The 27606-nt window shown below is 40.4% G+C and overlaps 1 protein-coding gene across 1 annotated transcript in view; it reads left to right on the forward strand.

Annotated features, from left to right (window-relative positions):
• PIK3AP1 (phosphoinositide-3-kinase adaptor protein 1) overlaps positions 1-27606 on the forward strand; it is a 1872143-nt gene that overhangs the window by 1752458 nt on the left and 92079 nt on the right. The window contains exon 15 of the mRNA XM_044056574.1: positions 23483-23553. Within this exon, the coding sequence (XP_043912509.1) occupies positions 23483-23553 (71 nt within the window). The remainder of the gene's footprint in view (positions 1-23482; positions 23554-27606) is intronic.

Here is a 27606-nt window from a genome sequence, read left to right on the forward strand (position 1 = left end):
AAGTGTTTACCTTCTCCTCTTGTCTGTCTAGTCCAGTCTTTGGTGAAGAGAGCTTTGCTTCCAGTTTGGCTATATAAGTGCATCTCTCACAGATTGTAGTTTGGGTGATAGGAGGAGAGGGTTGTCTGTGTACATGAGGCAATTGCTGCATTGCCCCAAGATGCCCAGATTCATCAGGTAAACAGGAGAAAACACCGGGAGCTGACCTTTAGATATGCCTGGATAGGTGCTTATTTATTAAGAACTAAAAACTGTTTTCCTCTAGACAAGTGAGGAAAGTTGAGTGCTGTAGTAATTTGTAGCTTATTTAGTGCTAACAGTGAGTTCTGAACAAGTGCTGAGTTCAAAGAAACAGATTTGAGTGCTAAAACTAAAAAGCTGGCTAGTTGCAAGGGAAAATTTGAAGAGCAGACTTTATGGCGCCAGGAATAGTTTAACCCTATTTAAGCGGGGGGGGGGGGTGCTCAGGAGCTTACAAACAGTCCTGCATACAGCAAATCTATATCTGGACTACACTTGTTACAGGAAATGGGGAAACAAGCTTAGAATTTTTTTTCAGTAAAGTGGAAATGGAGAAAGCTGGAACAGAAGTTAATTCAAGGTTAAGAGTCTGAGTGGGTTGGCCTTCACAAATGTTCTCTATTAGATTGAATGAACTAATGACACTAGACTGGGAAGAGTGTCACAGATCAAATATACAGTATGGGTGGGTAACTGCAAAGCCACCAAGTATAAGAACACCACAACAATAGGGAGGGTGGGTGGATGGAAAACTAGTACAGCTCCTAGCTGTAGCCACTAAATGAAAGTTTTAAACAGATCAAGGAGCAAGCAGACTCCAGAGAATGCTTTTAACTGCAAACAGATTAGACTAGAAGACAGAAACCTCAAAAAATCAAAAACACGGATAGAGCACTCACAAACAGAAAATACAACTCTCAGTATGAAACAGCAGTTTCAAGTTAAGTAATTCAGTAAACATGCAATTAGAGTAATGAAACAGTATCTATCAATGAAAATACAGTTAAAACAGTATAAAACAGTACATAAATGCAGTGAAACAGTAAAAAAAGCTTTATAACAATGCAAAATGTAGTAGATTAACTGTATAGCACAATTATAAGCGTTTCAGAAGTGCAAGTCAATGAAATAAATGTAAGAAATAACTTATCCTGCTCTTGGAATCTTAATGAATTTCTGCTTAGTTTCAGTAATGAATTACCATCCACAGCCTGATAAATATAAGCACAACCTTTTCCAGACACAGGGTTTATATACCAGTAAGGATGGAAGAGTTAGAAGATCAAATTACTACTCAGTCCTATTAGCCCCTGCTATTACACAATCACTCGTACAACAGAAGGTCAGGAAACCCTGTTGAGTGCCCTTAGTAGGGAAGGGAGAACCACGCTTGTCAATCTAGAGAGATGGAGCAGAGAATATCACTCAGCCTAGCCAGAAAGCTCTGTCCATCCTGAGAGAGGTTTTGATGGCAAATTATGGTAAATGTGGATCTTTGTCTATGGACATTCCTGTCAAAAAGAAACAAAACCATAATCATATGCCTTCTCCACTCTCAGTTACTCTAGACAGGAGTAATTCTTTTGGGCTTAACCCAGGGTTTAGTGCAGGTTCTTAATCATTCCTGTATGGTTTGTCATTCTTTCAGCATGCCAACTCTGATTTCTACTCTTTATATATAATAAATGTATATATTATGTTTTTCACTCAACTTGTATGTAATATCATCTATCCATCTTTATTCCTTCACACCAACTATAATATTCACTCTGTATATATTATATGTATGGATTAATTTCATAACACTGAAAGCTCAAAACACTGAAACTCAAAACACTGAAACCAAAATACTGAAACTTCAAAATCTTGAAAATTCAAAACACTGAAACTCAAAACACTGAAAACACATATCATACATATACTGAGTTTAAACAACAAAATTCATAGCACTTTCCACCAAGTGCAAGCCCCCCTGCACCCCCCATGGGGTCTATATTAGAACACTGAAGTGTCAGAACTTCGAATGTTCTAATATCAAACCCAATTCAGCGAACGCTGACAACATCTAACATTCAGAACAGCAAAGTTTTTCCTAGGGGAAAAAATTTGCTGTTCCGAAACACATACACACAACACAAGCACACCAAACAAACAGCAATCCACACACATACGCCTAAAGTCTTACATCTAACCCTACACTAAACTGTCCATACACCACAAACTATCTACTTACCTTAACCCAAACCCTAACCCTAAGGTCCGTCACTATCGCACACTCACCTCACCTGTGCCCTAACCCTAACTCACCTACCCCGCCCTAACCCTCACATCCACACAATTGCACACTTATCTAACCCACGCCCTAACCCTAACTCACCTAACCCGCCCTAACCCTCACGTCCACACAATCGCACACTTACCTGAACCCGACCCATAACGTTCCACCACAGCGCTGAAAATAGCGAAGCGACAGAAACTGACAACCATATTATTTCCCTGGGAAAAAATTTGATTTTCTGCAGCTTCACTATTTTCAGCGTTCGCTGAATATGGCTCGATATTAGAACATTCGATGTTCTGAAACATCGATGTTCTAATATAGACCCCCCCCATGTAGGGGGCTATGCCCCTCACACCCCCTGCTACGTATATATATCAGCTCCAAGGTTGCACTTCACTACACTAAGTGCAATCTTGGAGTTGATATATTTAAGTAACAGGGGGTGTGGGAGGTGCAGGGGGGGCTTGCCCCCCTGCTTACACTTGGTGGAAAGTGCTATGATTTATGTTGTTTAAACTCAGTATATGTATGTATGATATGTGTTTTCAGTGTTTTGAGTTTCAGTGTTTTGAGTTTTCAGTGTTTTGAAGTTTCAGGGTTTTGGTCTTCTATATTATGAAGTTTTCTCATTTTCAGTGTTTTGAGTTTTCAGTGTTATGAAGTGAATCCTATATGTATATATTGCATTTTATCAGTCATTCTCTATACGAAGTATTGTGACTATTATGGGATGAGTGCTCTACCCTACTTAAATTCAAAATAAATAAGTGGCTGTTTCTCACAAAGAAAAAGGGATTCTTCATTTTCTGAAGAGACTCGAGTTTGAACCTCAAAATAATTCTGAAGGCACAAACTATGAATTTTCTCCACAGATTTCTGATTTTGATTCTGAAAAAAGTGTTGACTTGGACAATACTTTTAAAGGATTATCTTTCTTTGACACTTTTCCAGAATGAATCAGTTGTTTCAATGGAAACAGTGATGTTTCTCAGTCCCTCAGGAACTATTATGATTTGTTACAACTGGAATTTCTAGAACCTAGTCCTACTCCTCCTGTTTGTCAGCTTTGGAGGATATCTTTGTCACAACCTGCAATTTCTCTGACAGCCAGCCTGCTTCCACCAGAAAAGCAGATAGACTAGAGTTCCTCGGTCCTTTAAGTTTTTATACACTCATCCTAGATTTGGTGAATCCAACTACTGTTAACATTCAGTTAATTCCAATCCCACTCCTTCTGACAAGGAAGAAAAGGATTTTGATAGATTTGGGGGTAAAGTATACTTTTCTGCAATGTGTGTTTTTAGAATTTTCGACTGTCAAGCTCATATGTTAAAGTTTCCTTCCCTCTTCTGAGTATGAGAAATATTTAGGTATTTCTTTCTCCTGAGGAGGAGAAATTTGTTTTGCATAACTTGGTTTCTTCTGTGTTTCAAGTAACTATCCACTCTTTGAAATGTGTTTATATTTCTGCTGATTCCACCTTGCAGGGCTGCTGCCACTGGAATTGCTATGATGAGGTTTGTCTGGCTGCATTCTGAAAATCTCCAAAAGGTTAGCAAAAATGGAATTTTGAATTCTCCCTTGGATAGAGAACTAGTTTTTGGACTTTCTGCTGCAGAGGCCATTAAAAAGTAAGATGAGAGAATAAAGCTGATTCAAAGGAACCCTCCTTTTCCATGTTTGCCAAGGGATTTGATGCTCCTGCAACAGTTTTCTTTAAAAAACAAAATAAACAGTCTCCACAATCTGCTTGCAAGTAAATTAAATGAAATTAATTAAATTAAATTAAATTAAAACACAATGACAGGGAGTCTCCAAAAGTAGAGCAGGAACCCCTCAGAACAAAAGACAGTCTGATAATTCTAAATAACTGTGCAAAGGATTTCCAACACCACCTCACACCCTGACAGTCCTTTAATCCTACCATAAAGTCTAAACCACCATTTCTGTCTTTGGTAACAGATAGTTTCAGATCGATGGGTTCAGAGAGTAATCCATCAAGGTTACAGATGGTAGTGGTAATCTATCTCCCTCCTTTTCAGGAGATTCCTCCTCGCCTGCCAGATCAGATCATGTTCTTCTTTTCCCTTCTGACCTTCAGCATGTGCTTGCTCAGGGGTTGGTAGAAGTCTGTCCTCCTTATTTAGGTAAAGGGCTTTATTCCTGGATGTCCCTGGTGTCAAAGAAAGAAGACTTTTGGTGAACAGTTCTCGATCTTTCATTTCAGAATCTGTTTGTGATAGTACTCAAGCTCAAAATGCTCTCTTCACAACCTGTTATTCCTTATCTCCCTTTTGAGATTTCTAGTGACATTTACTTTAAAAGATGCATATTATCACATTCCTATCAATCCAGGTTTCAGACATTTGTTAACGTTTGCTGTTTCTGGATCACATTATCAGCTGTCTGAATTAACTTTTGATCTATTTACTGTTCCAAGGGTATTCTCAAATTGTTTGGCTCATGTGAGAGCCTACTGCAGAGTCTAAGGTATTCACATTTTCATTATTTAGATAACTTGCTTATCTATGCAGAGTCTTTTTCAAAGTGTCAGGAATTTCTCATTTGGGTAAGGGATCTCCTATACAGGCTGAGATTCCAAGAGAACTTACAGAATTCTTGTCTGACTCCTTCTCACAGGATTGTTTTCTTGGGTGTCTTCTGCACACCTCAATTCAAAGAACTTTTCTTTCACAGGAAAAATAAATTATAGAAGCAGCAACAAAGTCATGGTCCTCTATGCATACTTTTACAAAGCACTATAAACTAGATTCCTTCTCCACATCTAGGACAGGCTTTGATAGGACCATTCTCCAGGGATTCCTGGACTGTCATCCTTCCTCCTCCCAGTCATATTAAGTTATGATAATCTACCTATATAGCTTATGCTACTGCAGCAGTCATCCTTATGAAGAACATGGTACAGTTGTAAGTAAACGTATTATAACAGTAGATGTTTGGACTGCTGCAGTAGCTGCTCCCTTCATCCCACCTTTCATTCCAGTTATTTTTGTATGTTTTTTTAGGCTAGGGTGTGGACCTTTGTTATATTCCTAGTATCATCCTTCCAGGGCTTTAGCCCCCCATCTTTCTGTTGGCATGAAAGCTGTGAAGGACTTGGTATCCAAATCTGACTTTTAGTCAGCTCAGCTTGGTTTGGTCAGATGAAAGGTACCCTTTGGAAGCTGGCTGATTGTTATATCTTTGGCAGGATATAACCCATATAGCTTAGGCTATTTAGTAGTGATCATTCAAACATCTCCTGCCATGATAAGTTTACTTAAACAAGTATACTTTTCTGTACATAACCAAGTTATTTTAGTGACATTATCAAAGACGTACCCTGTAAGGTAGGATATATTTTTTAACTGTACTATATTTTCTTCAAAAGTCCTCAGTGAAGTTAAGAAACTTGCTATTCGAACATCCTGTCTACTAAAATGGAGACTTTCATTTTGGACACAGAAACAAGCTCTAGTACCTTTCACTTTTCCATCTCCAGAGTTGATAGAATGCTTCAATCATCCGTTCAGAAAAATGTTTTTTTTGTCAGAGTCAAGGTGAATCTTTCTGCTATTTCAGCCTTAATGCCAAATTGTATTTGACCTGTCAGTTATTTGTTTCATCCATGAAGGATTAAGAAGGCTTGCCTGGATCTAATCAAAGTTTGCTACAGTAAATACAAAACAACGGAGAGCTCAGTCAAAGCTCATTCAGCTAGAGCAGCAGCCGCAGCCTGTACAGAAATGTTTAACTAGAAAAGACTTCTTTAAAATGTCACACAAAGTCTTTTGTGTACACATTTCAAACCAGAAGCATAAATCTAGTGGTAGGAGAGTTCTGACACAGTTTGGATACACTGACTACCATCCATAATTGTTTACTGCTCAGAATTCTGTTCAAAAGTCTTGAATTACTGCTACATTACACCTTTTTTGAAATAAGATGGTGTATTTGTGTAAGTACAATCATCATAATCTGCCTTCACTATTATTTTGGAACTTACACACACATGGCTGTCAGCACTAGTGTCAGTGCAAAATCATCACTGGTCTGTGTAGAATAACCAAACAACTGTGGTAAAATTGCTAGAATCATTGCAGTTTTGTTAGTGAGTAAATTCCAAAAGTAATGAATTAGTGCTGTAGTGAATTTTCCCTCCTATATCTACAATTACATTGAGTGCAATGACACAGCTGTGTTTTTGTGTGTGTCTTTCAGCTGTCATATAATTGACTAAGTGATTATTCAACAAAACAATTACGCTACTTCTGGCCTAGTTAACCAGTGAATGTAAAGTATTGCTTATGGCATCACTGCAATCTGCTCTCATTTTTCACAGTTACTGGAGTTCCATTGCACATTCATGCTTGGTTCATTGGTGTTTACTAGGCTAACAAGAAGAAATGCCTTTTTAAGCCTAGCCATACATTCCAAATCTCTGACAAGTTCTCATTCCCTTAATAAGTGTAAGCAGGTGCTTGGGAGATGAAACATTTACAAGCATAGGCCTGGAATATGAACCATTTACAGGCTGTCTGTGTCCATTTGAGACATAGGTGCCAACCAGAGATTTCCTGTTCCGCATCCAATTGTACAGGTTAGAGTTGAATTGGGTTAGGAAAGAACTCTTCTTCACATGGATGGAGAGCCTGTTCCAGAGAAGGGGTAGTCCCTGGATGGATACCTATGTCTCCAGCATGTCCTGTTTATATCACAGGCAAGGTTTAAGTATTTAGAATTGGTAATTCTGGTGCTGTTTGATTTGCAGATATACAGAAGGTCCATCAGGGTGGGGTCTGACAGTGTCTGTATGCCTTGCATAGATCACCTCTCACCTGCCTGTAGTAAACTGAAAACAGGGATAGGATCTTGAGGCAGACTGCATAGGACATGTTATGTATGCCCTGTATTCTTTTACTGAGGAATGGAACATCTGTGGATGTTTCAATTGTTGTATATGTCTGGTTAGGTACATACCAAAGGGGCCATTGTACTCAATGACAGGTCTGATAAATGCTAAATACAGTGGAACAATGACTTCCTTGGACCTAGATGCCATACTTTTGTTTATAAGTTGCACAACATAGAATGATTTCCTCACTACTGTAGACACATGATAGTCAAAGGCTGGAGTACTGTATATGTATATCCCCAAGTCTCTGACTACTAGGTCAACTCTTAGGGGTGTGTTGTCAGTATGATAGTTATCAGGGGTGGATGACTTCCCAAAGAATACTACTATGCATTTCATGGCATTTAGTTTTAGTTCATGGCTTTGACACAAGTTATTTGTCTGTGTCAACCCATCCTGGAGAACATTTGTGTCAGTGGGGGATTCTTCTAAGACTGCTCCTAATTTGCAGTCTTCTGCAAATTTAGTCAGCCAGAGGCTATTGACACTGGCCTTGACTTCAGAGAAATAAATGCCAAAAAGGAGCATTCCCAGGACTGATCTGTGAGCGACCCTGATTTTTACTGGTGGCTTTGTAGAGATGGACTCCCTGATTCTAACTTTCTGAATCTTATTTGTGAGCCAGCTGACTACCATGTGACGTAATAGTTTATACCTATCATCTTGCATATGTCAGCAATGCCCGAGTGGGGTATTGTATCAAATGCCTTTGCCAGGTCAAAGTAGGCAGTCTGAGCCATTTTGTCCTCATCCATTGTTTTGGTTACCATGGTTCGTTCATGTCACCCAAATTTTATTTCATTCATGTCATATTTCCTCAAAGCTACACTTGAAATGAATGTGATTAAATGTGTGTCTATTTATTGTTGCCTGGTAACCTCCAGCTCTCTTACCCTGTAACAGATAACATCATACTAGAAAAAAGGAGTGTGCTCTCATATGAGCTCTCACTGTAGTAGCTGTGACATAACAAATGCAGAAAACAATATTCCCAACTGAAAGAAAATGTTGTTTTAATGATTTAAAACAAGTGTGTGCAACTATAACTGTGAGCACTTTCACCAACATTGTTATGATTTCTTCAGACTAAAACAATATATTAGCAGACTGAAGTTTAAATAATCTAGATGCAGCTCATTAGAAAATATAACAAGCTATGAAAAATCGGAATTCCAACATTCATTTACTTACCAAGTAAAACTACAAAACCAAAAGAGAAGTAACCACAACTGAGGATAACATTACAACCATGTAAAAAAATAATATACAAATAACCATTAATATAAACATGACTCTTAATAAATTTGAAATCGACGTTTGGAGTGAGGCTCAATATTGCTAATACTTTGGTATCTTTAAGAATGTACATATGAAAGTTTTTATGCTGTAAGTCAACTTCTGTTTTCAGTGATTATGGTCTAAGGAAACCAAGTTAATTTATTTCATCAGCCCTCAGTGCAATAGAAACTCTTGAAAACATCTGTGAGCATGATTCAGAAAGGCTTACTGTGATATGGAATCCTTAACTCACAATTTCTAATGCTTCTAAGGCTCCTGACTCCCAGCCCCCTGCTCCCAAGAAACCTGATAGGTTTTATAGGATGCCTAATGACTGTAAATTTCTTTATAAGTGCCCTTCTGATGACCCTTAGCAGGTGTCTGTGGCTTCTGACAAGCCATCTCAGTTCTCCAAAGTTATTGCCTTCTGACAAAGACAGATTAACTATGCAAAGTTTTAGGCGAAAGGTTTACACCTCTGCTACTTTAGCTTTTACAGCTGTCAGTTATCAGACTCCTATGTCCAGGCACATGCTGGCCCTTCTTTCCCAGGCCTGTTGGGTAATTTCTGATCTTCCAGACTCTGAAGGGAAGACTTCTACCGTTCCTTGTTAGGGACTTCCTCTCAGGTGGCTTGTCATTCCATCAAGTGTAGCTATGATGCAGCAGATGCTTCCTCTAGGGCTGCTGCCTCTGTGTCTGTGATGAGGAGATATTCTTGGCTTCAGATTCAATCTTTGCCTGATGATATTATTGCTAAGTTGATGGATGCTCCTCTCAATAAGCTGATGATGATTTGTCCCTTCAGAATAAGGGCAAGGCTTAAACATGTGTTTGTTTCTCCTGTACCTAAATTTCAGAGAAATTACCCAATAAGCCAGCCTTTGTTCATAGGCAGTCTCACCGTCCCCACAAGAGCAAGACAGGTGGGAAGCAGGTTCCTCCTGCTAAAGCTACTTGGACTTCTGTGCCCCAGAAGTCTCCTTTTCCTGATAAACCAGGTGCTGTCTGACTCTTCTAGTCTTCCCAGCCACATTCTTCTTTCTCTTTGCCTTTCTCTTTCTCTCTCTGTTTGGTTAAAGATTACACAGGACTTCTAGGTTCTGTCCATTATCTCTCCAAGGGTATTTCATGGCCTGGAAATCTCTTTCCCGTTTTATGGGAATTCCTCAGCCCCCTCAGGAACAGCTGCCCTTCTTTCAAGGGGTGCTTCGGAATCTCTTGACTCAGGATACTATTCAAGAAGTTCCAGTTTCCCAAAGGGGGAGGGATTTTACTCCAGAATGTTCCTAGTATTCAGGAAAGAGGGTACATGGAGACCAATTTTAGACCTCTGTCATCTGAATACATTTCTGAAGGTTCTCTCTTTTTGAATGTTGCCCCTTCAGACTTTGTTCCCTCTTTTGCTTCCTCAGGCTTACATGATGTCTCCGGATCCCAAGGATGCTTATCTCCATATCCCAATTCATCCTCTTTTCAGGAAGTTTTCAGGTTTCTCTGTTGCTTCCTGGCATTTTTGGTTCTCTGCTTTGCCCTTTTGCCTTCCCGCTGCCCCAAGGCTATTCACCAAATGCCTTGTTCCTTTGATTGCTTTTTGCAGGCTAAGCAGAATCCAAGTCTTTCCCTACTTGGACAACCTCCTGTTTCAGACATCCTCTCCAGAGATCTTATTGCAAAATCTTCACTTTGCAGTCTCCCTTCTGCAGAGTTTGGCATTCACTAAAACTCTCAAAAAGTCCTTTCTGATTCCTTCTCAGGATCATGTCTTTCTGGGGTGCAGGATCCAGACTGTTCCTAAGAAATGTATTCCTGCCTCCTCCCAAGGCCCTAACTCTCATTTCCTTTTTTTAGTCCCTTCTTCCTCTGACCTCTCTAACAACAAGGGAATTTCTGAGAGCTCGGTGGATTCAGCAGCTGACTGTCAATCCAGGGCTCCCTTTTCATCCACCTCTTCTCTCTCAGGTAATAATCACAGATGCCTCAGATGTGGGATGGGGAGCAGCTGTCAGCTTCCTAAAAGTGCAGAGAGTCTGGTCGCCTCTTCAACAGAAAGACTACATCAACATCAAGGAGAGCTCTTCTGCTGGCTGTTCAGGCATTTCATCCTCTTTTCTCTGCAGGACCTCTCAAGATGTTTCCAAACAATGCCACATTGATTAGGTATGTCAACAAACAGGGAGGGACAAGGTCTTATCTTCTTTGTCATTTGGCACTCCTAGTGTTGGAACTACTTATCCGGTTCCAAGTGACTCTTCAGGCAGCACACATTCCTTCAGGTCAAAACATTGTGGCAGACTCTCTGAGTAGGTCCATAATGGAATTCTGTGAATGGATGCATCACAGGGGTGTGTTTCTGGACATTGTTCACCAGTGGTGTACTCCTCAAATGGATCTTTTTGCTCCTGTCTGAATGGACAACTTCCTCTATTTTGTGCCAGAGTACCAGGTCCTCTGGTTTGGAAGGTAGGCACCCTCTCTCTTTCTTGGAAGGGGATGTTTCTTTATGCTTTTCCTCTCCTTCCCCTTATTCCAAAGGTCCTGTTCAAAATGCAACAAGATGCTCCCAAAATCATGTTGGTGACTCCCTTTTGGCCAAGACAGCATTGGTTCTCTCTTCTTCTGCATTTAGCCAGGGGCAGTCATCACAAGTTACCTCACAGGGTAGGCCTACTCACGTAAGACAAGGGATCTTTCATCCATCCCCACCTTGCCACTCTTCAGCTGGCATTGTGGACGCTAGGATTTTGATTCCACATAGACTCCTTTTTCCTGAGGACATACTTAGGGTCTTGCAGGAGGCCAGGAAACCCACTACTAGGAAATCCTACTTATCCAAATGGAAGAGTCTTTCTGTTTGGTGTCTTTCTCATAACCTGGATCCACTTTCTGTGGATGTTCCTTTGGTTCTGTTTTATCCGTGTGAATTGCTCTAGCTGGGTTAGCTTATTCTTCAGTTAAGGCCCACTTACCAGCTATTACTGCTTGTCTGGCTTTATTACCTCCTTTAGCTTCTAGATTTGAAGCTAAACAATTCCTTAAAGGTGTTTTTCATCTTAGGCTTCCCAGGAAGCCTGTTCCTCCTCCCTGGGATTTTAACTTTGTTTTATAAAAATTAACCCAGGGTCCTTTTGAGTATGCAGCCTCAGCTTCCTTGCAATATTGCTCTTGGAAGACTGTACTTTTTTGTTAGCCCTTACTTCTGCCAGATGGGTGTTTGAGCTACAAGCCCTTATGGCTTGTCCTCCTTTTTGGGTGTTTCATAAGGACAGGGTGTCCCTTTGTAGTTATCCTTCTTTTATGCTCAAGGTGATGAATGAGTTGTCTCTTAATCAGTCTATTTTTTCCCTTCTCTACAATCTGCCATTGAGAAGTTGCTGCACACGTTGGATGTGCGTAGACAACTCAGATTTTATTTGGGTAAGGCTAAGACTTTTCATAAATGTGATCACCTCTTTGCTTCCTTTCATCATAGGTCCTTAGGGCTGGCTGTGTCCAAGCAAACTATTTCGTCTTGGATTACTAAAGCAATTTATGTTTATTACTTCTTTCATGGTAAGAGCCTTCCTTCTTCTGTTAAGGCTCATTCAGCTAGAGCTATGGCTTCTTCTGGTGCTTTTTTCATGAGTTTGGATACTAAATCTATTCATTGAAGCAGCTACCTAGACTTCTGTGCATACTTTTACCAAGCACTACAAGTTGGATGGATTTGCCAGAGCTAGATATGGTTTTGCTAGGGCCATCCTTCATGGCTTCCTAGAGAGCTTTACTGGTCCTACCTCCTCCCTCTCTGCTTCCTGAGCTTTGACACTTCCCTAGTGTAATGAATATTATAATAGTGAAATGGGAGGACATAGTACAATTGTGTAAAATCTTACCATAATGGTAGCTGTCCTTCTTTTTACTGTTGCAGTGTAGTCACTCCCTTCCTCCACCCCCGGTCCATTTCTCTTCTGGATGTACTGATTACCTTTCTTTTCCTTGGACTGGCATTCCTACTGGGACTTTCAGTTATGAGGATGGTATGTTGGGACATCGCCTTTATGCCCTATGCTATGCAAGAAGCATACATGTGATGTACAGCATACCTTAAAGCAACCTAAAGACTTTGTTATACTGGCCGGATGTCAGGCCATCCTTGGCAGGGGATCCCTAGTGTAATGAATACCATAACAGCGAAGAGGAGGGCATCTACTGTTATGGCAAGATTTTATACAACTGTACTTTCACGTTTTTCCACAGGAAAATTAGATCTACAGCTAGATCGATTTCTTATGTTTTCCACATAGACTTCATTCACTGTGAGGCAATACCTCAGGATTTTGGGTCTCATTGCTTTTATGATTCTTATGATACATCTAGCAAGACTTCACATGAGAAAGATACAGAGGTATCTGAAGTCTCTTTGGTCCCAGCACCAATATCCTTTGTCTTTTCAAATTCCAGTGCTGGGGTTTCTTGGAAGAGAAATCACTTGGTGGAGACAGCAAAGGTCCCCAAATTCAGGTCTCCCCTTCTTCCTCCCTGTCCCAAAGCAGTCACTACAAATGCCTTGAACTTTGCATGGGGAGCAGTTTCAGGAGGGATAAAAGTTCAAGGTGTGTGGAACACCAAGGACAGATGCAAGCAGACAAATATAAGAGATGTTGCCTGATCCAAGGCACTCAACTGTCTGAATCATCTCTGTTCCACTGGAATTCTTCAAGTTGTTATAGACAATACCACAGTTGTGTAATACATCAACAAGCAAGGTGGAATCTGGCCATAACCCCTTTGCAGACTAGCCATGTTAGCTAGAGCAGCAGCCGCAGCCTGTACAGAAATGTTTAACTAGAAAAGACTTCTTTAAAATGTCACTCAAAGTCTTTTGTGTACACATTTCAAACCAGCAGCATAAATTTAGTGGTAGGAGAGTTCTGACACAGTTTGGATACACTGACTACCATCCATAATTGTTTACTGCTCAGAATTCTGTTCAAAAGTCTTGAATTACTGCTACATCAATAGATTCACAGCACAGTCTCACTCTACAGGCATCCTGCATTCCATCAGAGGAAAATTGTGTGGCAGATAAGTTGAGCAGGACAAGTGCAGACCTGTACAAATGGAAACTAGATCAGGGGGTGTTCCATGATTTGATCTATCTGTAGAGAGTTCATCAAGTAGACTTGTTTGCCACCTCTCTGAACAATCAGCTGGCAAGATTTTGCTCCAGGACTCCATGCAAGAAGGCCAGTAAGACAAGTGCCTTTTATTTTCTTAGGGCAGGAATGTTCCTGTATGAGTTTCCATCCTTTCCACTAATATTCAGTGTACTTCTGAAAAGGTCATTATGGTGACTTTTTTCTAGCCCAGGCAACAGCGGTATTCTCTTCTTTTGGAAATGGCCAGGGGCAATTTTCATAAGCTTCCTCACAGAATGGATCTCTTCACAAAAGATCAGGGGTGTTTGATACACCCCAGCCCAAATCAACTTCATCTGACTGCCTGGAATGGTATTAATTCTATTTAGGCAAGAAATCCTGCTACTTGAAAATCATATATTCCATCAATCCATCCACAACCCCTTTTTCCTATTTTTGGACATGGGGTCAGGGCAGAGGAGCCTGTAGGATTTTTTGCAGGGGGTTGCAAACCTAGAGCCTCCCCTCTCAGCCCGCCCCCATGCAGCCCCCCTCCCCACACGCAGCCATTCCAGTGTCCCATTACTTGACAGTTTCTCCCCAGTTGCCAAATAAAACTCTCAGTGTGCATACTGTTTTATAATTTACTTCTACAATGATTACAGATATTTGGATTTAATTTACAACTGTTGTTTCAAATTTTAAAGCACAAACACTGATAGACATTTGCTAAACAAAGCAATAGTCTTACAATGAAAACAGACTTAGCTTTAAAACTTATCTACATTTTGAAACTCATATTCACTGAAACAGTATTGAAACCCACATTCAAAGAAAATGCATCTGGCAGTGGCGCGTTAAGTTTACCTTTGGGCTGTTTTCAAATCATAGGCCCCTTGCACATACACTTAGGACCATGCAAAAGTTCTTTGATTCACCTTGATGATTGTATTAATTACAATATACAATAATTGAAATATAATATATAATAATTTAATTAAATCCACCAAAACCACTAGAGTAAGCGACTTAAACCTTAGCACGGATATAAATAGGACGTGCTGGAGGGATAGATTTATCACTCAGAGACTCCCTATGCTGTGGAATAAAATCCCGGTCCATGTGAGGCAGAGCACCTCGCTGGCTCTGTTCAAGAGAAATCTTGACCTGTGGATGGGAGATCGTAGGTTTATCCCGGGAATCATCTCTGTGTCACTGCTGGACAGAGGCACAACAAACTAATGGGCACAGTATTTTTTCATATAAGGGGTGGCGTAAGCCACAAAAATTTGGGCTAGGCTTATAAATGCCTTAGGGCAGATAGCCTAGTATAAACCTATGAACCTATATCCCTTGTATGATACAGCACCACTTGTTAAAGTGTGCTTTAACTGTATAGTTTTGAACATTTTTCAAGTAAGCAATGAAACAAAACATATGAACCAATAATGAAAACTGCCCAATTCAGAATATTTCAACAAAAAAGGCCACTCAAACTTCTGTCATTATAAACCACCAATATCTGTCAATATGTACAATGTCTGCAGAAGTAAGAGTCATCTGAATAATTCCACATTAAAGAGATCTGAAACTAATGAAGAGGTTGTTGCTAGAAAACAACTTTATATTTCAGTGTTTCATCTACAAATTCAGTGGCTGCTGCCATTGAAGAATAAATTGCCTATGTGAAATTAAAAAAAATGGTAAGCTGTTATATTGCAGTAGGGAATGGGTGGCAATCTGAAAAATGAGCTCACAGTTACTAGGCATCTCATCCAAAGGAAGACATACGAACTACAGCACCCCACCCCCTTAAGATACAAATCTACATCCTGTGGAAGCAGAACGTATAGCTCTTGGCATCAAGATGCAAGCATGTTACCTGCTGTCCTACTAACACTGCTTTAAAAGTCTATACCAGAATAGTGATGCCATTTGCTAAACAAAACAGTTACACATTTTAAGCAGACTTAGCATGAACAGCAGTAAACTTCTCTTCCCTTGAAGCTCACAATTCCTTCAAAATGCACTTGAAAATAAATTCCACCTGTAACTCTAACTAGGGCATTTCACTCTCTGTATGCACACACACCTCAACCTCTTAGTGCAAGAAATCTGGACAAAGCCTAAAATAAATAGGGACAGATTATACATATTGCTCTAATGAGCTTAAAAAATTGCTAGAATAAAAGAATTTGTGTTAGTATGCATTCTTCTAAAGGATATGACATCTAAAACTCAAATATCTGTCATTATTTAGAAACAATCCTTTTTAGGAGGAATATGGGGCAAAAATCTGGACATTCTGCCAAAACCTGGATAGCGCCTACCTTCCTCTTTACACACACACACACACACACACACACACACACACACACACACACACACACACACACACACACACACACACACACCATACCTCTCAATCTCTTAGCACAAGAAATCTGGACAAAGCCTGTTAGAATGTTGGGGACAAAGGCTCAAAACTAGGGAGACAGTTAGAAAGTTGCTAGAATGACAGGGTTTGTGCTAGAATGCATTTTCTGAAGGATATGATGTCTGAAACTCAAATTCATGTCATTTAATAACTTTAATCCTTAGCTCATTCCAGTGATTTGTCAAAAAAAAAACAGAATTTTTATGAGGAACAGACCAAAAATAAGGCAAAAATCTGGACATTCTGTGAAAATCTGTACAGTTGAGAGGTATGAGTCACATGAGAGAGAAAAATCGCTAAGGACACTAAAGATAACCACAAGGCCTTCTTCAGCTATGTTAGAAACCTGGGCGGAAACCCTCAGATATGCTCAGAGTTAGTTCATAACGGCAAGAAATACACTGAACCCACAGATATTGCCAACATACTGGCAGACAGGTTCAGTGCAAATTTCTCCCCTCCCTCATCCCCAAAAGAAGAAATATTTATACCAGCTGAATGCAATCTCCCTGACATCTCAGATGTCCAGGTGAGAGCTGCTCTCAGCAAAGCTAAAAATACAGCATCAATGGGACCTGACGGTGTCCCGGGTTGCGTGCTACGTGAACTCCAAGAGGAGCTAAACCCGCACATAAGAATGCTGTTTAATCTCAGCCTTACTACAGGATATGTACCTGAACACTGGCGTACAGCAACAGTGGTCCTACTCCACAAAGGAGGCACCTCTATAGACCCTGGAAACTACCGCCCCATAAGCTTAACCAGCCTGGTCTGCAAAGCTATGGAAAGGATCATTATGGAACTCATAAACAAAGACATCGGGGACCTACAGACAATTGATCCTACCCAGTTCGGCTTTGTAAAAGGCAGATCCTGCCTTTTGAAACAGTCACTAGAGCCATCGATGAGGGCAAAGCAGTTCATACAGCCTACCTGGACCTGGCAAAAGCCTTCGACACAATACCCCACTCAGGCATCATAGACAAGCTCAACAGCTTAAATGTAAACCCATATGTCACAAGATGGGTTGCAAGCTGGCTAAAGGACAGAACCCACAAGGTAAGAATAGCTGGAGCTATGTCAGATTCTAAGCCAGTCACAAGTGGAGTCCCACAGGGCTCTGTCTTGGGATTCCTCTTGTTCGGCATTTATTTCTCAGATGTGCAGGCAAACATAGGGGGGTTGTGGCTGAGAAAGGTCACAGATGACTGCAAACTAGGCGCCATAGTCGATACACCAGCTGACACATGCATCCTTCAGAAGGGCCTTACAGAAACAGACGACTGGTGCCAGAGTCATGGCCTTAAACTAAATGACAAAAAATGTATAGTCATCCCCTTTGGGAAAAACAAAGTACCCACAAATTACCACATAGGTGGTAATCCATTAAGTACAGAAAAAGTAATCAGAGACCTGGGGACCCAAGTTGACAGCAACCTCTCATTTGACACCCACGTCGCCAAAGTGGTTAGAAAGACCTTCTACCTTGCCCATCTTATCATGAAGGGATTCACATCCAGATCAAAGGATGACATTGTACCCCTATATTCCTCCCTTATCAGGCCTATGATTGAGTACAATGCCCCATTTGGTATGTACCTCACCCGGCACCTGCAGCAGCTGGAGAGACCCCAAAAGTACCTCACCAAGAGGATCAAGGGTCTCCAACATATGTCATATGCTGCCAGACTAACGAAGCTCCAGCTCTATTCAGTAGCATACTGCCTGCTCAGAGGTGATCTGTGCCTGACGTACAAGGCCATGTCCAATCCGGAATTAATGGACATGCTCCACCTCAAAAAATCCAAATCCATCAGAGCCACGAGAGCTAAAGATCTAAACCTCAGCACAAATATGAATAGGACATGCTGGAGGGACAGATTCATAACCCAAAGGCTTCCCGCACTCTGGAACAGGATCCCAGTCCATGTTAGGCAGAGCCCCTCACTGACTGTCTTCAAGAAAAATCTTGACGAGTGGATGGGTGATCGTAGGTTTACCCCGGGGGTCATCTTTGTGTCACTACTAGACAGAGGCACAGTAAACTAAATTTATTTTGTACACTTTTGTATCATTACATGGGGTGGCGAAAGCCACGTACACTATGGCTAGGCTTATAAATGCCCTAGGGCAGATAGCCTAGTACTATACTGTGAAACTATGAAACATATATCCCCCTACCTCCTTAGAAAATGGATAGAACAAGTTTTGCATTAGTATGCATTTTCTGAAGGATATGAATTCTAAAGCTCAAATGTTTGCCATTATTTTCTAACTTCATCCATCCATCCATCCTCAACCCCTTTTCCCATTTTGCACATGGGGTTGGGGTGTCACTTCCACAGTGATGATCATCTTGAGCCAAGGTTTACACTGCCAGGTGGCTAGCCCTGCCACGGTAATTCATTTGCACCATTCACTTGCGCACACACTCTCACCTACGGCCAGTTACAGTGCCACATAATGTGTTGCTACCTCTAAGCAGGTGAAAGCCATAATACATATTGTTCTATTGCTATATGAAAGATACAAACCTTGACCATGAGAAACAGACATGGAACAGCACAATAGCTGACAGGAGATGAGGTTAACCTCTTCCATGTGCCAACACATCAGTGATAGCAACTCATTCTAAGTTTAACTCACTCTCTAAGTTTCAGACCACAACAACAAGCAAATCTCTGACAATACAACACAGAGAAAATGTTAGACCCAAAGAAAATTCAGCAAAGTATTAGAGTAAACAATAAGCTATCCTAGAAAGTTCAGGAAGATACAATTTAAAAAAAAACACTGACAGTCTGTTTACAGTGTCTACCCTAAAACCATAATTAGTTATATCTCACACTTTCTTCAGAGATGTGCTCGAAAGGTCCAAAAATTCTGCATCAGCAAATAAATGCATACTTATTCTAAGCATCACACGCTTATTTGTAAGCATAACAAGCTCCTAAAAGATCAGAACTTTGAATGTCAAGTGCTCAAACAATATTGCATTTTTTAGTTTCACCCTATTTTCAGCACAACTATTAACGTGTGTAAGTTTGCTTTGTAGCTTCCAGATGTCAGAAGGGAATTCAAGTATAACACCCAGTTTCTAATTGTCAGCAAGCTTGGTTAACCATAATTTTTGCTTTTTGATTTGGGGACTAGAGAAGCATATGCAGAATAGCAAAGGTTCTAGTGCAGAGCCCTGTGAAACCCCATTTGTTAATTTCATGTTCTCTAAGGGCACACCTGCCACCCACAGAGAGTGGGTTCTGTCCCTCAGTCAGTTTGCTATCCATCTAACCACAGTAGGGATTAATTTGGAGGGCATTTAGCTTGTTGATAATGTTGGCATGTGGTATGGTATCATCTGCCTTGGCAAGATGAAGGTATGCTGTAGGGACAGATCTACACTTAACAAAGCCAAAGTGCTATATGTTAAGTCTTTTACATTTTTTTTATATTGAACTTTATTTTATCTGTTATGATCTGTTCCAGGTCCTTGCAGATGAGGCTTTTCAGGCTGATGAGTCTGCAATTCCCAGTGTCCATGGTGGGGCTGCCTTTGTGAAGGGGCATCACAACTGCTGTGTGCCAAACTGTGCGGACAAAACCAGTAGATAAGCTCAGGTTGAACAGTTTTAAGAGCTGATTTATCAGAGCATGTTTAGTGCTTTTCAGTAGGCAGCCTATTATTTTATTTATTTATTTAACATTTGTTTACTGGGAAAGTCCGACTGGGTCAGGAACCCATTTTCAGCGGAGGCCCGGGGTGAAAAGCTCCAAATGATACACAAAAGTTAAGACAATCTACATGAGCAAGATAAAAACAGGTATAAAAGCACACATCACTAATAACTGAGTACTAAATAAGTACAGAGAGGTAGCTACAATAATAAATACAAAATAAGTACAGAGTGGTAGATACAACAATAAAACATGTACTCATGTACTAAATTAAAGTGATAGATTGCAAATTCTTTATATGTATGTGTGTGTATATATATATATATATATATATATATATATATATATATATATGGGTCTACTACATATGATCAAAATTTCATTTGACTGAAATTCATTTGACTGAGACCATAATATTGAAATTTCAAAATACTGACAACTCACTTGACTGAAACTCATAAGACTGACACCTTAACAATGCTAAATTTCAACATAGTAGTGGCAGCGTGTAGACTACTTTAAGGTAAGTAAAAGGTATATTCCCTTTTCCCCACTGTAGTGCGATCATGCAGTTAGTATATATAGTTGGGGTGGGGGGCACAGACCCCCACATTGGGTGGTGTGTGGGGCCTATCCCCCCACCTAGTTTGATTTTATATCATCCAGTTTCTGTTAAGAGGGTACGTCAGTAGTTTTTATGTTTTGGAAAGGGTTAGTCATTGGTGTTATAAGTGTGCATGTCTGTAGTTTACAATTTAGTATGTTGAAATTTAGCATTGTTAAGGTTTCAGTCTTATGAGTTTCAGTCAAGTGAGTTGTCAGTATTTAGAAATTTTGATATTATGGTCTCAGTCAAATGAATTTCAGTCAAATGAAATTTCGATCATGTGTAGTAGACCCATATATATATATATATATATATATATATATATATATATATATATATATATATGGATCCCCTACACTACACCAACACACCACAAAGCCAACATCCAAAACACCGACACCAAAAGACCGACAACACACAATACCGACAGCTCACAAAACCGACAACTCACAAAACCAAACACCATAACACCGACACACAAAACGTAAACTACACATTACACACAACTATATGTGCACTAACCTTAACCCAAACCCTAACCCTAAGGTCCGACACTACCACACACTTACACTACCCACACCCTAACCCTAACTCACTTAACCCGCCCCTAAACTTAAAGTTCGTCACTATCGCACACTTACCCTACCTGCACCCTAACCCTAACTCACTTAACCCACCCCTAAACCTAAAGTCCGTCACTATCGCACACTTACCCTACCCGCACCTTAACCCTAACACACTTAACCCGCCCCTAAACCTAAAGTTCGTCACTATCGCACACTTACCCTACCTGCACCCTAACCCTAACTCACTTAACCCACCCCTAAACCTAAAGTCCATCACTATCACACACTTACCTTACCCGCACCCTAACCCTAAGTCCGACACTACCGCACACTCACCTTTCCCGCACCCTAACCCTAAATCCCTCACTATCGCACACTTACCGAGTCGCGCTCTCACATTGCCCGTGTTGGTGTTTCGGCTGTCGGGATTTCACTGTGTCGATCATCTGTGTCGTCGGTCTTCTGGTGTCGGTCTTTTGGGTGTCAGCTTTGTGGCGTGTCGGTCTAGTGTAGGGGACCCATATATATATATATATATATATATATATATATATATATATATATATATATATATATCAGGTAGGAGTAAGGTAAAGACGGAGGATCGGAACATTAGATGCAAGCAGATGCTTTGAAGGATGGGAAAGTTAAGGGTGTAGAAATATATAAAGTCTTAGTCCAATATGCTAGTGGTTAGTAGATGAAATTCTTGTTTTAGGGAAAGAAAGGAAAGCCCCTGGAGAATGAATGGAGTTAACCTGTTAGGGAAAAAGCAGGGGCAGGTCTGATGACATAGAAAATGTTTTTTAGGGTGTGTTTGAAGTTGTTAAAGCTCTCAATGGTAGTAATGTCTGGTGGCAGAGAGTTCCAGAGCTTGGCAGTGACATGAGAGTATAGGCACTGTCCAGCTCTTTTGTTTGGAATGTAGGATGTAGGGTTTTAGAACAGATTTGAGGGCTGGGTAGCTATCAGGTGTATATATCATTTTATGTCCAGAAGACAGCTGTACTAGGCATAGGTGTTGTTTGAGTTCGAACCAATTTAGTTATTTTCAAAGCTAAGCAGTGGTGGGAATGGTAGGGTTAACCTGTGGAAAATATGGCAATTTTATGGTAGCAATATTGGAGCTTGTTTTTAAGAGAAAATTGTAAATTGGTGTATAGAGGGGCTTCATATAAGAGTGAGGGGGGCAAACTGGTGTTGGCGAGGGTTTTTCTGATGGAGCTATCCAAGAAAGGTTTTTGTCTGTAGAATGTTCCTAGTTTGATGTGTGTGTTTTTTAATGCTTTTTTTAAATTATGTTATCAGGTCTTGAGGATATATTTTTGGAAAATACTTGTAAGAAGGTTTCTTTTGTGAAGATAGTTGTTTTTTAGGTCCTTAGGCATATGTAGGTTTGGTACAGATGTCTCTGGGGTAAAGTTAGCACTGAATTTGTTTGCCAGTATATTTACATTATCCACTGGAAGAGAGTAGGCAGTACCATTTTGAATTAATTCATAACAATGTTGGGTGTTATTTCTTAAGTTACTGACATAGGTAAAGAAGGATTTCTAATTATCAGAAGTTTCCCATACTAGCCTAAGTTCATGGGAAGCCTTAGTTTTCCTAATGGTATTTTTCACTCTCTTGGATAACCTTTTGATGTTAACCTTGATATGCAGTGCAGTGCACAGAGAAAAGCACACTTCCCATCTGTGTAGCACTCTAGATGGTACTGCTAAATTGGGTCCTAAAGTGAATATATGTTGAAATATTATTTCTACCTGCTGCAGTCATTACTTGTTCTTATCATTTCCCTTATTATGGGCCTCTTAACCTGTTTATTTCAATGTAAGTTGCCCATCCTAACCACACTGTAGGGTCATACCATTTATATTTTGTGTCCCCCATTTTCCCACATTCCTTTTTGGCATTCTTACTCTAGATAAATGTCATAATTTCTACTTAGTCATTTACTTTATGAGAATAATAGCCTCATTTATTTGATACTTATGCTTCAAGTGCATTTCCTACCAGATATTTCTAGGCTGTCATGATTTTATTATGCCCTAATTTACCTTCATTTTGACACATTTTCTTCAACTAAGTGAGCTCGTCCTGCCTATTTGCACTTATTGTTTGAAATGTATTAAATGCCTTTTGTGTTTTTCTGCTGTCTGTAGTATATATTAAATATTAAGGCAAATCATGTGTTTTGAGTATAAGGATCACGTGAAGGACAACCTTAAACTCACCCAAACAGATATGTTTAATGCATTACCCGCTAATGTGATTAAAAAAGCTGAAAGGATGCAGTTTTTAAACGAACGACTAGCGGGTAAAAGATTTAAGAAAAAGTTGAACTAGGTATTATGTTGCAGTTGTTTGTGTAAAATATTTAAATAAACAAATGCCAATGAATAAATAAGTGAAATAACATGCATAGTAAAAGAATGTTTAGAAAATATTTTTATAAGCAGGAATTGTTGCTCAAAGTTGCATAGAATAAAATAACAAAAACACTATATGTTGAATTATGGTCCTTTTATTGCAGTATACACTTACATTTTATTTTTTTCTCTGTCTGTTTGTCAACCAAGGCTCAGCAAGTAACAGGTCAAGTGTTCGAAGTACACTGAGCATCAGCAGTGGTGCAGAAGGGGACAATGAGGTAATCTAGTTTATCCTGATATTATTTTCTGTGTGATTGAAATGTTAATTATTTAAAAACTTAATACTGGCAATGGTTTATTTATCTGAGGCTTATTTAAAGCTAAGCTGAAATTACAGAAAGCATAACATAAAATTTATAAATACATTATGCATTAATATCCATATTCATCAAGGACACCCACACCTCAAGATTGGTGGCATCGCACGATGCATCGGAAACCATCCAGGTGCAATTAACCATAGGCAAGTTTGCTCTGCAATTTGTAGCATGTTACAAGCCACCCTTGCAAACTCAGGAACCTCATATGGCCTTCCTGAAAACACTGGAGGGGATAAATGTATCTCCGAACACCATCATACTAGGTGACTTCAACTACCCTAATATAGACTGGGAACACTACTCAAGCCCAAACACTCTAGCCCAAAAGTTCCTGGAATTCATAAACTCAAATGCCATGGAACAACTAGTCACCATCCCCACAAGAGGAGAAAACATACTTGATCTCATCATCACGAACATGGGAGCACAATGTACAACACCGGAAGTATACCCCTCACTGGTGAGATCTGATCACAAACTAATCTCGCTGGAGGTCCTCATCCCGCCCCACCGAAATGAAAAGACCACAGTAAAGAACTTCTCGAAGCCGACTTCACACTTCTAAAGACTAGTGTGGTCTCCTTTAAGGTCCCTGAGCGGTTAACATTACTCAAACCGCTGAATCACTTACAAATGCCTTCTACCAGCACCTGCAGGGCTGCATGGATCAGGCAATCCCAAGCAAAACAAAGACTCTTTGTACCAGAGGCAAGCGTCCAGTCTGGTGGACCCCAGCCATAAACAAACTCTACAACAAAAGGAGAAAGCTACTACAAGATAGAGCAAAATCCTTAAAAGGTAAGACACCGCTGATCACTATAAGTAAAAAGCTAAGAGCTCTCATAAAATCATCCAAAGCTAATTTTGAGAAAAAAATAGCTAAGGCCTCTAAAGACAACCATAAGGCATTCTTTAGCTATGTCAGAAACCTAGGAGGAAACTCCCAGATATGCTCAGAATTAGTTCAAAATGATGTGAAGATTACTGATCCTACAGACATTGCCAACATACTGGCTGACAGGTTCAGTGCAAACTCCCATAAAGGAGAGATATCTATACCAAATGATTGTAGCGCCCCAAACATCTCTAACGCCCAGGTGAGAACTGCTCTCTCCAAGGCAAAGAACACAGCATCCATGGGACCTGATGGTGTCCCCGGCTGTGTGCTCCATGAACTCAACGAGGAATTAAACCCACAGTTAGGACAGCTGTTTAATCTTAGTCTCACCTCCGGATACATACCCAGGGAGTGGCGCACGGCGACTGTGGTCCCACTCCACAAAGGCGGTGCCTCCACCGACCCTGGAAATTACCGTCCCATTAGCTTGACAAGCCTTATCTGCAAAGCCATGGAGAGGATCATAATGGATCTCATAAATAAAGACATAGGGAACTTGCAGACTTTGGATCCAACCCAGTTTGGCTTTGTCAAAGGCAGATCATGCCTTTTAAACTTGGTTGACTTTTTGAAACAGTCACCAAGGCCATTGACGAGGAAAGGCAGTCCATACAGCCTACCTAGACCTGGCGAAGGCTTTTGATACAATACCTCACTCGGGTATCATTGAAAAACTCATCAACTTAAATGTAAACCCATACATTACAAGATGGGTTGCAAACTGGCTGAGTGACAGAACCCACAGGGTCAGAGTTGCTGGCGCCATGTCAGACTCAAAGCCTGTCACAAGTGGTGTCCCACAGGGCTCAGTCCTGGGCCCACTCTTGTTTGGCATCTACTTTTCTGAAGTACAAGCAAACACAGGAGGGTTATGGCTGACAAAGTTTGCAGATGACTGCAAACAGGGCCGTGGTTGAAAACACATCCAACACAGATATCCTTCAGAAGGGTCTCACAGAAACGGATAACTGGTGCCAGAGCCATGGCCTAAAGTTAAATGCCAAGAAATGCATAGTCATACCCTTCGGGAAAAATAAGGTTACCCTAGCTACCATATAGGTGGCAATCCCTGAACACAGAAGAAGTTATTAGGGACCTGGGAACCCAGGTTGACAGTAGCCTTTCATTCGACACTCATATTGCTAAAGTAGTTAGGAAGACCTTCTACATTGCCCACCTTATCATGAAGGGATTCACATCTAGATCAAGGGAAGTCATAGTCTCCCTATACTCATCACTCATCAGACCAGTGATCAAGTACAATGCCCCATTCGGAATGTATCTGACCCGACACTTGCAGCAGCTGGAGAGGCCACAAAAGTTCCTCACCAAAAGGATAAAGGGTCTCAAAAATCTGTCTTATGCTGCCCGACTGAAAGAACTCCAGTTATATTCAGTTGCTTACCGCTTGCTCAGAGGTGACCTATGCCTGACATACAAGGCCATGTCAAACCCAGATTTGATGAACATGCTTCATCTCAAAAATCTAGATCCCTCAGAGCCACAAGGCGGAGACTTAAACCTCGACACGGTTATTAATAGGACGTGCTGGAGGGATAGATTCATCACCCAAAGACTCCCTATGCTGTGGAACAAAATCCCGGTTTATGTGAGGCAGAGCACCTCGCTGGCCTTGTTCAAGAGGAATCTTGACCAATGGATGGGAGATCGCAGATACACCCCAGGGGTTACCTCAGTGTCACTGCTCGACAGAGGCACAGCAAAATAATGGGCATAGTTTCTCCAAACTAAAGGGGTAGCGTAAGCCACAAAACTATTGGCTAGGCTTATAAATGCCCTCGGGCAGATAGCCTAGTATGAACCTATGAACCTATGACAGTGAATATCATCAGCTTTTCAGATAGCTAGCACTGAACGTGTGTTGATAGGTAATTGTGCTTTGTTATTATTAGAAGTTCATGAAATGCTTGCATAGTTTTAGATTGTGTACAGATCCACAAAATAAATGCTACTGTTCTCAAAGGTCTGTAGTGTTCCCCCTCTACTAATAATAGCATAATAAAGTACATTATTTCTTTGTGTATGAGGTGCTACCCAACTGAGTAAATGTGTGATAAAAGTCAGCAAAGCTTCCTGATGAAGAATAGGGTCATTCCCCCAAATTACCACTAAGCAAATTTTGCTGGATGTATGCCTGTGACGTTCAGTGACAAGCAATCATGAGGGGACTCTGATGTACGAATGTAGGAGTGGCTACAGTAGTATTCTACCCCTCCCCCACGCCCCGATTATTTTATCTATGGCAAATAGTATAAATAGTTTTGTAATTGGCTAATATTCTATCTATTGATATCCCAATCACCATACAAATCCACTAGAGCCCAGCTAATGTGAAACTTGCAACAGATACCCAAAAAGTGACTATTAAAATAAATTTTTGTTAAATGTTTTGAAAGTCCTGTACACGTTGTTTGGTAGCATGTAAATATCTGTATGTTGTAAAACTGGGAAAGGCTGAGGGTTTACCATTAATGACAGTATCATGAATAAGTCTCTCATTATTTAGATCCTAGGCCCTTAAGTGAAATGAACAAATACATCTGTCCTCAGTCACATCTCCCAGTCTCCACTGTGTTACTAAATATGACAGTCATGATTTCCCAACTTTCTTTTCCTAAAGAGCCTAAACATAGGGCATAAAAAGCTGCTCAGTGTCATAACCCTGCCTTTTAACGTAGTAGTAGTATCACAAAGAGACAGGATTCAGGATTTCACAGGATATTTGCAAACTATTTCTTATGCTGGCAGCAGCAAAACAAAAGGGCATGCAGAATATCTAGTATGCAAGATGTAGCCATTTCTTTTACTTTGCACTCAAAGGTTAAACTCTGCTGCCCACCAGTCATCATGCTGCCCTCTGCAGTTATCCATGCTGCCTACATCCCCTCTACAGTCATCCAGTCTTCAGTGACCTCAAATAATAGTTCATCTCCAAGCCCAGTACCTGATCATCGAATACAAATAGGTTTAACCTGTGATTCTGTCCTGACTTGCAATACTGTCATGAAGCTTCTTGTTTACAGTTTTTTACA

Source organism: Protopterus annectens, chromosome 14.part0 (assembly GCF_019279795.1).
Source record: "Protopterus annectens isolate FY-2018-M chromosome 14.part0, PAN1.0, whole genome shotgun sequence".
NCBI lineage: Eukaryota > Metazoa > Chordata > Ceratodontiformes > Protopteridae > Protopterus > Protopterus annectens.